Genomic DNA, 17,344 nt, shown 5'->3' with positions numbered 1-17,344 from the left:
GCTGCTGAGTGTAGGTGGGGCGGGGAGTGGCTGGATGAATAGATGCTCCCCGCCTTGTCCTAAAGGAGCATGCAGCTGCCGCGGGATGCTCCGCGATCGCAGCTCAAGTCCTGGAGATCCAGTGGAACGGGAAAAGGAAGGAATTCTTGGTCTGCCCTGGAGGAGGAAGAAGGAAGACTACAGAGCCTGCAGTATTGGAGCCAGGCACTGGATGAGGATTTCTCTAGGCTGGGAAAGGGGAAGGGCATGACCAAGGTCATGAAGATAAGGGCTGTGTTTGGAGAGGCTAAGAGGCCCCAACTGGCTAGAACTTAGTATGTCTGCCTGAAGAGACAGGGAGGAAGTGCTACAAGCAGGGACTAGGAGGGCAAGGTTGGGCCCAGATAGGGGCTGGAGTGCCAGCCACCTCTGCCACTCTTAACAGTGATTGGCTAAGGGCCTCAGTTTCCTCAGCTATAAAATAAAGAAAAAAGGGAATAATAATAACATGCCTACCTTATCGGGGTTTTGTGAGGATGAAAGGAGAAAGGTCTGGCACACGGGAAGCCCTCAACCCTAATAGATGCAGCCTAGGAATGTAAGGCAGGCCCAGAGGTGAACTGGGGCCAGACACAGATTCTTAATGTTTGTCATCATGGTTTGCCTCTTTTTGCAAACCATTCTGGAAATGCCTAAGACCTGTGTCAGCCCAGATCTCTGAGGGAGTTCTGCTGCCAATATTTTTCCTTCAGAAGGGGACGCAGACGTCCTCCGTGATGTTTTCCTGAGCCGTTCCCCCTTCCTGGGCCAGTGCAGTGCCCTCTGTCTCATGCATCGCAGCCTCGAGTTGTCTCAGGTTTTCACACCGTTTGTGCATCTGAATAAGCGACATTGGTCATGAACTGGTCGGTCCTGAGTGTGGTTGACCCTCAGAGAATTCAGATCTGTTACTGAGATTCCATCCCCCTCCATCCTGTTGCCTGGTGGGTGAGCTTGCTTTCATCTTGGATTGTCTTCTGCTTGAAGATAAGGCTTTGCTTTTCTTTCTTTCTTTTTTTTTTCCAAGATAATTTGTTACCGTACTGTGGTAGTTCAAAACTAAAACTTTTTAAGCTTTTAGTTGACAGGTAAATTTAAAATTCTTGTTTTTATCCATGTTCCATTTGCCCCATTTCTGTGCCCCCATCTCCTCAGGTAACCATTGCTGTTGGTTTCTTATGCATCTTTCCAAAGTTTCTTTATGCAAAACACAAACAACTGCAAATACACATTCTTATTTTTCCCTCATTTTTATTTAAAAGGAGTATAATAAATGTACTGTTCTGCACTTGGCTTGTTTTTTCAAATATTCTATCTGGGTGTCTGAGAGATCATTCCATATCTCTGCAGACAGAATGTCCTTGATGAGCCAGTAATGTCCAGGAGGATTAGGCGGAATGTACCTAGAAGGTTGGCGGGGAGCCTTCACTTGGCAGAGTAGGGAGAATGAGGAGGAGAGAACCTCCCACCAGTGAGGGGACTAAGCAGCCAGCAGCACCTTTTTCTCTTTACCTGACTGATTTCCATGGTCCCTCCCTGCACACTAAAGAATGCTGTGTCCCAGGGCAGGAGGGAGAAAGTTCTCCTTAAGCCCACGCCAATTACAGCCTTGACACCTGCCAGGAGGCTCGAGCACTGCCCTCCTCGGCCCACCAGTCACAATGCCCCCTCCCAGGGAAGGGAGGGATTGAGCAGATGGTCCTGGTGCTCCCCTCTTCTGCTCATCCCTTCATGGATAAGCCCAAGGGGCTCCCCTCATGAGTTCCTGCAAACCCATTCTTGTAGCTTCCACACGCTGGGGAATGGTTTTGTTTATTATATTCTCATCGCTGGTCGAAAGCACTGCAGAGTTGGCCACTGACTCGGCCTCCCTTTGCTCCCCCTTTTGCTGAGCTGGTAGTGAGGACGGTTTGTGTCCCTGTGTTTCAGGAGTTGTGCAGCATTTGCAGAATGGCCAGCTGCTGAGGGACATCTATCTAAAGAAACACAAACTCCTGCCGAGTGACTGGTCCACAGACCAGCTTTACTTGGAGACCACTGGGAAAAGCCGGACCCTACAAAGTGGGCTGGCCTTGCTTTATGGCTTTCTCCCCGATTTTGACTGGAAGAAGATTCATTTTAGGCACCAGCCAAGCGCTCTCTTCTGCTCCGGAAACTGCTTTTGCCCCGTGAGAAACCAGTATCTGGAAAAGGAGCAGCGTCGGCAGTACCTCTTACGTTTGAAAAACAGCCAGCTGGAGAGGACCTACGAGGACATGGCCAGGATCGTGGACGTCCCCACCAAGCAGCTTCGAGCTGCCAACCCCATAGACTCCATGCTCTGCCGCTTCTGCCACAACGTCAGCTTCCCGTGCACTAGGAATGGCTGTATTGACATGGAGCACTTCAAGGTGATCAAGACGCATCAGATAGAGGACGAGAGAGAGAGGCGGGAGAAGAAGCTTTATCTGGGCTATGCGCTCCTGGGCGCCCATCCCATCCTCAACCAGACCGTCAGCCGGATGCAGCGCACCGCAGAGGGCAGGAGAGAGGAGGTCTTTGCCCTCTACTCTGCTCACGATGTCACTCTGTCGCCAGTTCTCAGTGCCTTGGGCCTTATGGAAGCCAGATTCCCAAGGTTTGCAGCCAGGTTGATCTTGGAGCTCTGGCAAGACAGAGAAAAGCCCAGTGAGCATTCTGTCCGGATTCTTTATAATGGTGTCGATGTCACATTCCACACCTCTTTTTGCCAGGACCACCGCAAGCATTCTTCCAAGCCTATGTGCCCCCTCGAAAACTTCGTCCGATTTGTCAAAAGGGACATGTTTGTGGCCCTGGGGAGTAGCGGTAGTACTAATTATTATGATGCATGTCACAGGGAGGGATTCTAAAAGGAAGGCAGTGCGGTGCTGATAGAATCTATGCCAATACAGACGGATGGGAAGGGTGCGCTTCTAGTTCTATCCATTGCCAAGGGTGTAAGATTTTTGATTTATAAAGGCTAGAAATCATGTTGGAGCCACGTAGATGGTTGGGTTGAACAGGAAGCACAGGAAGCACACTGTTATAATCGGGTACGTGAGTCACAGCCAGTTCACAGAGAGAGGAAGGTACTTTCATCATAGCCCGACCTTGCTTACGATGCCAGAAGAATATTTCCATACCCAGAGTTGCCAATCCACATGTGTATTATTTCGATCTGACTATATGACGGAACCAGCAAACCTCAGCCAAAATTTTCTTCAAATGGGAACATATTGCCTTGTCCCCGTTCAGCAAAACATTTCCTGAAGTGATTTATCTAAAACAGGGGTTGGCATATTTTTTCTGTACGGGGCCATATAGTAAAGGTTTTAGACTCTGGGGACCCAGAGGCCACATACAGTCATGTGGCATGAAAGCAACCGTAGACAACATGTGAACAAATGAATGTGTGGCTATGTTCTCGGCCCAGGGTTGCTGACCCCCGATCTCAAAAACCCAGGCTCTACTACATTTGCACTTTCAGCACTTTGAGAACCAGTTGAATACAAAGAATTATTCAGTGGTGCCTCCAGGAACTTCTGCGAGAAACACCGATTTTGGTCTGTCGCTGGTGTTATATAACAAAAATTGAGGGGACATAAACATCAAATCAGAATGAATCACAGAAAAATCATTAGGATAATACTTGATGTTCATAATGATTATGGTAGAAGATAGTTTTAAGTATGTTTAAAATTTTTGTCTGCTGTAGTCTATTTGCTGTATAGGCTGAAATTTTTGTATTCCATTTAGTATTTTTGTAGTCCAGGAAAATATTTTCTAAGACCGGTTTTAGATGTGCTCTTATTCGTAGGTAATATTCGATTTACCGTACCTGCTTGGTGGTTAGAAGGAAGCCAGAAGCTGAATTCAGGCACTTTCTTCCAATAAAACTAATTATGGCTCATTCCCTTTGACAAGCCGTAGAATTGGATCAATTTTTTAAACCGTTTTCATCAATTTCAAATGGTAAATTCTAATTGATTTTTAAATACGTTTTTCGAAGAACTTTGTTACTAGATAGTTGAATAATCTTTATAAGATATTTTATATATTAGAAGCAATTGTAATTAAATCTGTGGTTTCTGAACTACAATGGTGCTAGTTCCATGTGAAGAAATGTAAAGTGCAAGTGAGAATCCCCAGTGTTGTTGGCATTCCAAACTTTTCTCTTTGTTTTTGTCTAATGTTGCCTTTGGATACGTCTGTTTCTATAAATAAATTTTTGAAGAATAGTCATACATACAAGTCATGGTTTGTACATACAAGTCACTCTAGTTCTTTTCAAGTAAGTTCCAATATTTTAGACATTTATCTTTTTTCTTTTCTTTTTTTTTTTTTGATGGAAGTAAAAACGTTTAAATTAGAAAACTCCCAGTTATTTGTGGAAAAGGGAGGCCAGGCAGTGCTGGGCCTGGAGGGGCCAGGGCTTGCTGCTCTGACAGCAGCATTTGGGCTCCGGGGGCTGGGGGGACGTGCACAGCTAGTGGCCTTGGACTGGTTTAAAATCTATCTTAATTGCTTCTTTGATTGCTGAAAATCACGTGTTGTCTCTTGAGTATTTAAAGCCTAATCAGTTGTTTTTTGCTCCCACTCACAGTATATCTGATTTAGAACTGCTAAACACAGCTTGAAGACTTAAAACTAAAAGTGGATCAGAAGATATTTTTTAAAAATCAGTTTCAGGGGCACCTGGGTGGCTCAGTCGGTTAAGCATCTGACTCTTGATTTTTGGCTCAGGTCATGATCTCAGGGTTGTGAGATCGAGCCTCGCCATGTCACGCTTAGGCTCTGGGATCAGCAGGGAGTTTGCTTGAGAGTCTCTCCCCCACCCTCTCCCCCTGCCCCTCCCCCCTGCTCTGGTGTGGGGCACTCGCTCTGGCTCTCTCAAATAAATAAATCTTTAAAAAAAATCAGTTTGAAACTGAAATCTGTTTGTAAAGGTAAATATTTTGGATAAGAGCCAACATTAAAAGCATAGCTAAAGCTTTTGCCTCCCAAGACATCAGGTATGCACATAATTAATAAATCTTCCTCAGTATCAAGTTCTGAGACATCTCGCTCCATAAACAAACACTGAGCACTGAGCCGAGAGTAATGCATTTAGTTCTTGGATGTAATGCATTTACTCTGGACAATGGTCTTAATGACTTAGTTCATGGCAGGTGTGGGTGTATACATGTGCACATTCAGCTGTCTTGTTTTTATGATTAAAATTAATACATGCACACTGGAAAACAATCTACACTGAAAACTTCAAAAGTGAAGTTCCCCTCTAGTCTCACCTCCAAAGAGAACACTGTGAGCTGTTTGACAGATATTCTTCCAGAAATTTTCCATGCAGATGTAGAACTATAAGTAATTTGTAAATAGCAATAAGATCACTTTATATATATTGTTCTGTGACTTGCTTCCCTTAAAATATATTTTATTATTTTGTTTCCTTTAACAGTATGTCTTAAACATATTTCTCATTAACTTGCTTCCCCTAACAGTATGTCTTGGAGATATTTCCACATTGAGATAGATGATAGGTAGGTAGCTAGCTAGCTAGCTCTTTTTATAGACAGTGCATGATATTTAACGATATACGTAACACAAGTTTTTAAAATATCATTAAAATGGTACCTGGGGGCGCCTGGGTGGCTCAGTCAGCTAAGCGTCTGCCTTTGGCTCAGGTCCTGATCCTGTCACTGAGCCCTGTGTTGGGCTCTCTGCTCAGCAGGGAGCCTGCTTCTCCCTCTCCCTCTGCCTGCCACTCCCCCTGCTTGTGCTCTGGCGCTCTCGCTCTCTGTCAAATTAAAAAACAAAAAACAAAAAAAACAATGGCACTTGGGTGGTGCAGCCGGTTAAGCATCCGGCTCTTGGTTTTGGCTCAGGTCATGCATGATCTTAGGATCTTGAGATCCAGCCCGGTGTCAGGCTCTGAGCTTAGGGTGGAGTCTGCTTAAGACTCTCTCTCTCTCTCTCTCTCTCTCTCTCTCTCTCTCTCAGCACCTGGGTGGCTCAGTCATTAAGCCTCTGCCTTCGGCTCAGGTCATGATCCCAGAGTCCTGGGATTGAGTCCCACATTGGGCTCCCTGCTCCGTGGGAAGCCTGCTTCTCCCTCTTCCACTCCCCCTGCTTGTGTTCCTGCTCTCACTGTCTCTCTCTGTCAAATAAATAAATAAAATCTTAAAAAAAAAAAGACTCTTTCAAATAAATGAAGCTTTTAAAAAAAATGAACGAGATTGAAACTTAAAACCAAGGTACTAAAATGGGGCCATAGGCTTTTGAGGTACACAGAACAAGCAGAAGCCAGCAGTTGTATGTGTTAATTTTCTGCCCAACTGAGTAGTTAACCCTTTTTTCAATATAGCTACAGATATTTATTAATATACTAGAGTATTCTCCACTTTCATTTATAAACAGAATTGAAGAACTTAATACTGCTATTAAGCCTATTGGAGGGTCTTCGAAACTATAGCAGAATTAGGCTTTGGAAAGAAAAAGTGATTCCTTTCTCTAGGACCCCTAGACTGATACTGGAGAGGCGGGGATGCATGCTTCCATTTCTGTGAATCTTCAGGAAGCCTTCTGAAAAGATTAAGCAGCCCAGCTAGCGTGGGTGTAGCCCAGAGAGAACAGCCAGGGTTTACATTGCAGTTCTGGCTTGGATGGTGGCCAGAGTTCCAGCCTGGGCACCAGTTAGCTCTCATTGCTCAAGGCCACTGAACTAAATGTTGGGCTTGTACCCCTGTATAGTGCCTGCCCTGTGGCCATCTCATGAATAATAATAGCTTCTGCTTAAGAGGAACCAGCTGAATTCCGAGGGTCTGGTCAGGCTTTCCTGGCCCCTGAAGCCCATCTGCCAGCTGAGCCTGGCCTTCACAAGGAGCAGGTGTTCCTGAAGGGTCCGCTGGGCTCCTCCCAGAGCTGCAGAACCCCTCAGCAAGGGGTGGCCTGAGGCCATTGTGGGCTCATGCTTCCCTTGAGGAGCCCCACAAGCATTTCTTTATCAATCAAACAACCCTCTCAAGAAGTTCCTATTACCCCTAATACAAAAGAGGAAAGAGGCTGGATTGGGGGTTGGGGGCAGGGGATGAAGTGACTTTTCCAAAGGAAGAGTCAAAGCCTAGAGTCTAACCCAAGCGTATGTGAACTTTACAGTGTGTGTGCTGTGTAACACACCACGGAAAAGGCTTTTCCTAGACTAATTTAATCCTCCCAATAGCCCTACAATATACCATATTTGCTGGTGAATATCAGTGAGTACTAAAACGTAGTGGGGTTACAACTGTTATAAATTTAAATCTAAATGAACAGGAGACTATTCCAACTGTGCCTCTGACCATCTGTGGTTGCCGTTTTTGTTAAGAAAAAACTATTATATAATGTAAAACTAATCTTGGCTGTGATGCTATATTATACTGAGCCATTAGGGGATAGTGGCAAACATCATTTTTAGCCTTCATTTTAGCCTTCAGCCTGCAGGCTTGTATCTGTAAAGGAGATAGGGTAGTTTGGGGATGTGTTTTAACAGGGAGGATAGCTGTCCCGGTTTGCCTGGGACTGATGAGTTTCCCAGGATGCGGGAATCCCCTTGCTAAAACTGAGCAAGTTCCAGGCACGCTGGGACAAGCTGGTTACCCCAGTGTGACATGAGACGCGTCTTAGGTAGTACCACCATTCCCACTTTCGAGAGACAGCTAAGTCTGATGGAGTGACTCATCTGAGGTCTCCCATAGCTAGCTGGCGTGCAGTGGAGGTGGGACTCCAAGCTACTGTCCATTTAACTTGAAGGACCATGTTCTTAAGCAGGATGTGATGGTGCCTCTCCTAACTATTTAGGACTATTGGGTTACATGCAACAGAAACCTGAGTACAGTGGTTAAGCAAACAAAGCCTTTCATTTTCTCTAGTGGCCCTACCATGTCATCGGGAACCCAGACTGCTGTTTACATCTTACTGGCCAGAACAGGGTCCCTTGGCCCACCTCCATTGCAAAGGAATCTCGAAAAGTGAGTATTTTTGTTGGGCATCTTGCTGTCTCCAATCAGGCACCTCTTAACAAGGAAAAAGAAGGAGTGGATCCTGGGTAGAGGACTCGCAGCAGCTACCACATCCCCCAAAGCCACCACTGGGACTGAAGTGGTGGGTGCTGCCCCACGCAAACCCCTGCTTCAGGACTCTCTCCCCAGTGGCTGGGTGTATGCGCAAGGTGGCGTTGCCTCCTTCCCAGGATGGCCACATCCAATGTCGAGGCAAGGGCAGGGATTGAAAACCCCGGGGAGAAACCTGAAGGGCCATCTCAGCGTCAGTGTTCCCCACAGGGTCAGCTGAGGCCTCCTGACTACATCTCAGCCCACTTGTGCCTCTCCTGCTGCCTTCCCTTCCTCCACAGCATTGGCCCCAAGAACATTCCCCAGTACACTTCCCGCATGCATCCCTGTCTTGAGTCTGCTCCTGGGAACCAACTTGCAGCAGAGGGCAAGCAAATCCTAGGCCTGAGGCCTCTGTGAGTCTGGGCAGAAAAACTAGAGTCAGTTACTTGAAAGGGATAACGTATCTATTGATCACAAATTTCTATAACTGCCTTTGAGGGGTTTATTTTATTGTGGAAGATAAGTTAGCACACAAGAAGCAATAGGAGAAACTTGATCCTGAACAGCCCAAAGCTGATTACAGAAAGCTGTTATACCAAGATTTCCCATTTACTGAACACACACCAGGGGCGGGGCACTGGACTAAGCACTCAACTGACATAGCCTTTATGTCTCACAAGATGTGTTAAGCATTTCTTATCTTCACTGTGTAGGTAAGGAGACTGAGGCTCAGAGGTAGACATCGGCCCAGGATCCCACAGTCAGTAGGAAGCGGCAGATCCAGGGCTGGAACACGGGTCATCCTAGACTACAGAGCTCTTCCAGCTCCCTTGGCACACCTTGTCCTCTGCCCCCTCGTTCCACTACCCTCATACGAGTGAATTAGTGGAACCTGAAACCAGGAGTATAGCTGAGTGGACCCTAGTCCAGGGAATGATCTCTGCTACAGACATTCATGTTTCTAGCGCCTGCCCTTTCTCTTCCCATTTTTTTTTAAAGATTTTATTAATTTACTTATTAGAGAGAGCACAAGCAAGGGGAGGGGCAGACTCCCCGCTGAGCAGGGAGCCCGATGCGAGGCTCCTGGGATCATGACCTGAGCCGAAGGCAGACGCTTAACAACTGAGCCACCCAGGTGCTCCTCTTCCCACTTTTTTCTCATGCCGCATTTCCAAGAAAGTAGGATCACTTTACAGTGGGTTGTATTAGCCTGGGTTCTGCAAGCAGCCTGAGGAAAAAACCTTAAGTGTAGATGTTTAGTAGGGAATGTGGTCCCAAGGAGCAGAAGCGAAGGACAGGGAAGGGGACAAGGGGGGGAGAGGGAAATCTGCAGGGAAGGTGCATACGGAGCTGATATGGTGACTGGTTGCTCTAGCCAGGCCTGCCTGAGAAACATGAGACACATCCGAACGGTTCACCTGGAGGAAGACTGGGGTAGGGGGAACATTTATCCCTGGCTCCCATCCTCTGCTGCCTGCCCCGCACTTCTGGGTTGGACATGCATCAGGGCAGAGGGTTTGTCTGAGAACTCTGGCATCCGAGAAGCCCTGGGGTGGAAAGCAAAAGAATGAGATGCTGTCAGGTCCTGGGTCCAGTCACCACAACGGTGGCCCACAAAGATATGAGGCCAAGAGGATCGGGAGCGGAGCAGGAGATGCGTTTGTTGTGAGGGCGAGCCAGCATTCACTGAGCGCTTCAGTGTCTCAGGCACTGTGCTGTGCTTTAGAAGCAAAACCTTGTTTCAGCCTCATAGCCATTCTGTGGCTTGGAAATCATCCTTATTGTCTCCCATTTTTTAAGATGGAGAGGGAAACCGAGAGGAGAGGTCCCCTGCCAAGGCCTCACAGCAGGGAAGTGGCAGAACTGTGAGTCAAAGCTGCAGACTCCCGAGCCCTTGCTCATAATCACGACACCATCATAGTAAACATTCCTCCCAGGCCCCACGTAAAGTATGTGTGAGGGCTTACATGCTAAATCCATACTCAGTATTCCCCTCTGACATGTGGACTGCACACTTGCAGCAGCAGCACAAATCAAACCATGCCCTCCTTGTTAAAACCCCTTGGTCCTCCTCTCCCTTCTAGATTAAATCCAAGCTCCCGAAAGTGACTCACGAAGCCCTTCATGGTCTGACTCCCACTTACCTCTCCAGCTTTGTTACTTGCAAGGCCGAAGGGGCTGGGCACAGACTGCCATTGTTGATGCATTTTTGCGTACCCGGGGGAGAGGAGACGGGTTAATGTCATCATGTGGGATGCCAAGTTTGCAGAATCTCTGAAGGGGACAGTCCGGTCCTGTCCACAGCCCACCCCTACCCCCAGCAAATCTTTCTCAGGACCTAGCAACCTCCCAGTCTTTCACTTCCTTCTCCTTCCCCATTTGTGTCTGGAGTCGGGTTTCCCAGAAAGGGAAAGAGCTTTGGAACCACACAGACTGAGTTTAAAACCAGTTCCACGTCATTTCCCAGCTGTGAGACCTCAGATGCCCCATCTGTAAACTGCGGACAATACCTCCTCTGAGAGTGTACATAAAGCACCAGGCACATGGGACACCTCTACGATCACTCCTGCCCCTAAGTTACTCTTTCTTTGAACTGCTCTGAGAACCAAACCAGCTGGAGCTAGAATATGTCCCTGCCCATTAAGCCAGGAAGCCCATCTGGAGGCATAACATCATGCTCCAGGCATAACTGGGAGACACACTACCTGGGCTCATGCACTTCCCTTTGGGGGAGAAAAGAACTCGAATCTTCTGAGTCCTGCCTTGGTGCCCAATGCCATATTTGACACCTTATATAAACATCTCAGTCATTCCCAAAGGGAAATTAAGCTCATAGCCCATCCTTTTCCCCACGTTTTCTTCGTTGTCTGTATCTAACCTCCATCTTTGTGCCTTAGAGTTACTGCCCATTGCAGAAGAAGCAACCGACCACAGGGGCCAGCAAAGGAATGGGAGTCATTGGCTTAGGTCCATTGGTCTAGCCCCTCCTTGGCCCCTAGAGAAGCTGAAGCAGCAGCCCAGGAAGTGACATGCACCTGGACAGAAGACAGATCCTGCCCTCAGTGCCTCAGCTTTAGGGCGTTGCTCCCCTCCATGTCCTGGGAGAGAGGGGTAAGATGTTCCTCCTCCATTCTCCCTCCTCCCCCATGGCTGGTGTGCTCCTTGCAGCAGTGCCCGGGAATGGCACGTCCTCCCAGCTGGCAGCTGTCTGGCTTCCTCTTAGCTTGGGAGTCAAGCATGTGTTGGTTAAGCACTTCCTGGGTGAGAAATCGTTTCAGGAGCCTTTCCTCAAGCTGGCCAGAGATTGGGCTCCCACAAGTCCAAGTTTAGCTTTGGAGTGGGCCAGGTGTGGATGTGAATGGGGAGCCACACTGCCCTCTCCTGGCAACTTGGCCTGGCCCTTGTTCTACAGTTTTTCCTCTCCTGGTTCCCCACACCAGAGGAGGCCTCTTTCCCAGCAAACTGAAGCTCCCTCTGGTGGCCTAGGAGTCAACTCTTCCCTCCGCTTGCCTATATAGTAGTCCACGCTCATCTGGGAGGGATACATTGCAAGACCCCCAGTGGATGCCTCAAACCGCGGATAGTACTGAACCCTATATATAAGATGATTTTTCCTATACATACGGACCTATGATAAAGTTTAATTTATAAATTAGGCACAGTAAGACATTAACAATATTAACTAATAATGAAATAGAACCATTATAACAATATACTGTAATAAAAGTTCTGTGAATGAGGTCTCTCTCCCTCACCTCTCCCTCCCTCCAAGTATCTTATTGTGCTGCACTCACCCTCTTTCTTATGATGATGTGAAATGATAAAATGCCTACGTGATGAGACGAAGTGAGGTGAACCACGTAGGCACTGTGATGTAGCGTTAGGCTACTATTGACCTTCTGACTATAACCCGGAAGGAGGATCATATGCTTCCCAACCACGGACCACAACTGCTGGTAGCTGAAACCATGGAAAGCAAAATGGCAAACACAGGGGTGTGTGTGTTACTGTATTGTCTTCAGGATGTAGCAAATAGAAACACACTCTGTATCCAGATGGTTTCACCCCAGCTGCCCTTTTGTCCTACTGGTGACCCAGCTGTTTGGCATTCTCAACAGTTGGCTCCCTGATGGATAGACTGATCATTAAACCGACCTTCAACTGATGGATCCTGATGGACTACTGTCCATCTGAAAAATTAACCCTAAATGACCGGCCGGTTGGCTGATTAAGTTTCTAAAACACAAATCATCTGATTGACCTACTGGCTTTCTAAATGACCTACTAACACTAAATAACTAAACATCTGATAAGCTTGAACTACCTACCTGCTGAGTCTTCCACTAACCAGCTGAATGACTGCCCAGCAGAGGACTTGCAGACTGACATCCTGACTCCAGAACTAAGGGTAACAGAAGGATAGAAGGAGAGGCTGCCCCTTCCTCATGTCCTGACTCCTCTAGGGGCTTGGGGCCCTACTTTTCTCCCTTCTAGTGCCACTTGAAAACTGCAGAGAGGGAAACTGACCTTCTGATCTACCTCTAGTGAGGTTCTTAACCAGGGACGAATAGATGGGTCTCAATTTTGTTTTCAAAATAGTATGGATATATAGCCGTGTTTATCTGAGAAGAGAGTTCACAGTTTTCATTGGATCCAGCACACACATACATGTTCAGAACTACTGCTCTGGGAAAACCCTCAGCAAACATTCACATAAGCAAAACCCTTACCTGAATTAAAACCCCATTTATCCCTCCCATCAGGCCAGGGTGGCAGGAAGATAACTAGGAAAAGTCAGAGTCATAATGGACATGGATGTAGTAGAAAGGATAAAGACTGAGTGATGTGTGACATTTCCAAAGAGAAGCCCAAAGAATCAGTATGTGTCCTTTTGGCCTGGAGGCCACACTTAGCCCAAGATGGCAGGGCATCTTCAGTTCTGGGCATTTATCAGGGCCCTTGTCTGGGGCATGTAGTATATGTGAGTATATGATCATGAGTAGCTATATGGCTGTATTTACACACTAAGTGTGCTCACAAGGGTGGGTATAACAGAGCTGTATGGCTAGGTGAATGAATGTCCTTTGGGTCAAAGCATGCATCTGAAGTTTTGAGAATCAATTCGCACATGTGCTCACTCGAGGACCCCGAGTGTTTTTTGGAGTTGAGACAGATTGGGAATAAGAATTTCACAAAGTGAAATCGTCTGCAGCCATGACAGCCGCCCACATCAGAAATCTGGGAATCCTCAACTCCTCCCTCACCCTGAGCCCTCGTCATCAACTTCAGTCCACACTGACACTGCCACCATGAGTGCTCTCTCTCTCTCTCTCTCTCTCTCTATATATATATACAAAGATTATTTGTCACAGAGAGAGAGAGAGAGAGCACAAGCAGGGGGAGCGGCAGGCAGAGGGAGAAGCAGCCTCCCCGCTGCGCAGGGAGCCCGATGCGGGACTCGATCCGAGGACCCTGGGATCTCAACCTGAGAAGACAGATGCTTAACTGAGTCATCCAGGCATCCTCCACCATGAGCTCTTATCACATCTCCCTGGACTACAGCTGGGTCCTCAATGCCCTCCCTTGGCAACCCTTCCCGACCACAGCCACAGTGACCTAAATAAAATGAAATTAGAGGCGCAGCGCACCCCTGCCTGAAAGGGAGACCACCTTTAGACTGTCAGAAGACGACGCCATCTCCTCAGTAACTCAAAGGTCCTTCCAAGGTCGTTGCCGTGATAACTGGGGTCTCTGGGCTCTCGAGGCCCCAGAATTTGGACGCATGGCCTCAGCCTGGTCCTAAGTAACACCTCAAGGTTTTGGCTCTGATGCCTCTTCCTCCAGGCCCTAATGCGCAGCCCCTACATCTGGCATCTTGGAGATTCTCACAAACCGCTGTAATTGCCCAAATACAGTTTGCAATTAAAACTGACGGAAGATCCAAGTCCGTTCTAACCCGGGACCCCTCTCCGTGGAAAGAGCAGCCAAGAGAGGACGCAGTTCCAAGGCCCGCTCGGCCCAAGCGTACACGTCTCTTTCCCGCGCAGGGAAACAGGAGCCGCAACGTGAAAACAGAAACGCGCGTGCGCAAAGTAACAGTAGGAACTACGACTCCCAGAATCCTTCTGAAAGAGACTTCATTTCCCAGAAAGGCCCCTGAGGTCCCCACCCCGGAACTGCGCTTCTTTTCGAAAGCGAAAGGGAGGACGAGCCTGGCAGTGGAGATGGTTTCAGAATGGATGGAATGGAGCGAAGTTTCGTAGAGTATTTGCCTCCAGAGGTCGTTCGTGAGTCAGAGAAACCGGGACTTTGGAGGAAAAGGACCTGGCCGCAGCCCTTCCGCGCTTCTCCCGTCAGTGTTCCAGTCCCTCTGCCCTCCCATCTCAGCGGTCCGGTCCCTCTGCCTACTCTGGCTTTGCCTGGCTGCTCCAAACTCTGCCCACCTCCCGGCGTTTCTGAAGATAGAGGCCTGCAGCTACGCAATCCCGGATACGGCCCTGTTCCCTGCATTGCCTGTCTTCCGCTGGGAATTCATACTGGATGGAATTCTTTTAACAACTTTGAACATTTCTGCAAAATCTTAGTTGGTCAGTATTCCGTTATATCTGCATAACAGCATCTTAAGGAATATGCAGTCCCTTCTCAGCCCAGTTAGAAGACAAGGGACATCGAGGAGAAAATATTCGTGAGATACATAAAAGACTAATAATCCAAATATAAATCAATAAGACAAAGGCACCTCAATTGAAAAATGGACAAAGAGTAAGAACAGACAATTCACAGAATCAGAAATATAGTTAACAAAAAAACCCACTAAGATTTACTAGTAATCAAGAAAATACAAGATAAAACAGCAGTAAGATGTTTATTTTCACACACAAAAAAGCTATCAAATAGTTAAAAAGAGTAATAGGGTTTCTGACATAAAGCCCGTTCATAGAATTCAACTGGTGCACTTTTTCGTAGGCAATTGGGCTGTGTTTATCACTATTAAAATGTCTGCATTCCCTTTGAGGTGGGGAGGAGCTGAGGGAGAGTGGGTGGGGCCGGGGGCGGGGATGGACGGAGTGGGAGGAGCTAGAGGACTAGGCGTAATAGATGCGGCTGGCCCAAGGGGCGTAAAAGCGGTGGGGGGCGGGGGGGATCTGTAGAACTGGAAGTGATTTAGAAGGACTGGGACTGATAGGGAAAGGGTTTGGAGGAACTAAGAGCTTGAAAGGATGGGGGAGTAAGTGAGAACAAATGGCAGTAGGAGGATTAAGAGGGATTAGAAACGAAGAAACTTGATGAGAGGGACAGGCAGGGATCAGGAAGGTAAAATGGAAACGCCTGCCTTTCAGTGAGTTGACCTAGAGCCACTGCATTACAACACTTGCCAACATGGAACAAGGGCCCTGTGGAAGAATGAGGTTTGTTAGCAAACCGGAAACACTGACTTTCAGAGTGCTACTAACTGTGCCTTGCAGAGTTCTTTTACTTCCTCTCGTCTTGACTCTGTTAGCACATTGTAGTTTGTTTCGAAAAGCAACCTGAGATCTTTAAAGAGCCCTGAGTCTGAAATCTCTGATGGTTGAATGGCTTGTATCTTTCTCATGTGATCCTCAGGTATAAAATAGGCATTAAAGCTGCTTCAAGTAGAAACTTACTTTGTCATTCCTAAAACTCAGGGAAATGCCCTAAATCCTGGGAGTGCGTGAACAATGGGTCTCTCTCTAATGGAGTGCAAGTATGCATAAAGGGGTGCAGATCCCAAGACTCTTCCACTTCTCTTGGTTTGAGGCAAGCATTCTTTGAGGAAGTAGAGGACCCTGTGGTCACTGGCTTTCTCTGTAGTTCATGCTGTTTTCCACACAGTGAATCACAGGGCACCCAGACGGCAAGAATCAGCACAGGGAGAGGGCTGACAAAGGCTGATTTGTCTCCCTAAAAGTTCATGTGACTGTATTTGGAGATAAGACCCTTAAAGAGGTGTTTAAATCAAAATGAGACCATTTTAGGTGGGCCTTAATCCAATCTGACTGGTCTCCTTATTTGAGTAGTAAATTTGGACACAAAAAAACCCCACCAGGGATTTGCACACACAGAGAGAAGGCCATGTGAGAGCACGGCAGGAGGGCAGCCATCTGCAAACCAAGGAGACAGGCCTCAGAGGACACCAACCCTTGCTAACATCTTGATCCTGGGTTAACATCCTCCAGAACTGTGATAAAATTAATTTTTGTTGTTTAGACAACCTAGTCTGTGGTGTTTTGTCATGCCATCCCTAGAAAACTAATACAGGGGCCTTCACTGGCCTCAGAAAATAAAAATTAATTCAAGTCCTCCAGTTAACTATTACTGGGAACTATTTGGAAGTGCTTCCTTTGAGTATGGAAGAAGCCTCTGCTGCACTCCCACATACATATTTACTTTATGTTCAGGAAATGTGGAACTTGCTCTTACAGGGCCTTAAAAGTTCCCAGGTGTGTTATGGGGTCTCCAAGCAAGGGTCAAGAAAGAATTCTTGGAACTTCGTATGGTACAACTTAATAAGTTTATTTAAGTAACACAGGGACAGGACCCATGGGCAGAAAGGACTGCACTTTTTGCTGTACGAAGCTGGTGTTTATATGCTTAGTGCTGGGGGTGGGGGTGCAGGGAGTATCGGATCATAAATGTTTTCTTCAAATTTCTACTCCTAAAACTACTTTTGCAAGATTTCTCTGGCAGTTGTCATTCAGTTTGATATCAACTGAGATATACAGGCAGTCATGAGACCGTTTAAGAATGTAGCAACCAGCACATATTTGATCCTTATTGGAAGTATGCAGGCTATAGGACAGCCTTTTGAGCTAAAAGTGAACATTTTTCTGCTTTTATCCCTCTTCATTTCCCCCCTAACCAATTTTCAGTCCTTAAAGCTTTAAGGTTGTTGAAGGGTGAAAGCTTCATCTTCTGTGACTTCTTCAAGCTCACAGAGGTTGTAGAGATGTCCCTACTGATGGACCAAAATTGGTCACTATCTGTCCCTACAAGTAACTATTATAGAAGGCCATTGCTGTAGAGTCCAGAGTGGACCTTGGCATAAATTTGTTCCGAGTAGTATCGATCATCTGTCAGCTGGGCGAAGGAGTGAGGAACTGCTTGCATATATTTCAACAGTAGAGAACAAAGTGAAAGAGACAAAACACATTAAGATTATTATTATAATGAAAATAAGAAGAGCAAGTGAGAAGACCCTTTAGCGTGAGCCAGGAATG

General features: G+C 46.9%; 1 protein-coding gene across 5 annotated transcripts in view; it reads left to right on the top strand.

Annotated features, from left to right (window-relative positions):
- Positions 1-4,251, top strand: part of PXYLP1 (2-phosphoxylose phosphatase 1) — a 69,972-nt gene extending 65,721 nt beyond the window's left edge. For all 5 annotated transcript variants that reach the window (XM_028099272.2, XM_028099269.2, XM_028099270.1 and 2 more), the window contains one exon: positions 1,948-4,251. In XM_028099272.2, the coding sequence (XP_027955073.1) occupies positions 1,948-2,888 (941 nt within the window). In that variant the 3' untranslated portion in view covers positions 2,889-4,251. The remainder of the gene's footprint in view (positions 1-1,947) is intronic.
- The last annotated feature ends 13,093 nt before the right edge of the window (positions 4,252-17,344 follow it).

Source organism: Eumetopias jubatus, unplaced genomic scaffold (assembly GCF_037043125.1).
Source record: "Eumetopias jubatus isolate StellerSeaLion01/CBP00866 unplaced genomic scaffold, mEumJub1_p1.0 scaffold_1, whole genome shotgun sequence".
Taxonomy (NCBI): Eukaryota; Metazoa; Chordata; class Mammalia; order Carnivora; family Otariidae; genus Eumetopias; species Eumetopias jubatus.
This window is presented reverse-complemented; position numbering and strand designations above follow the sequence as displayed.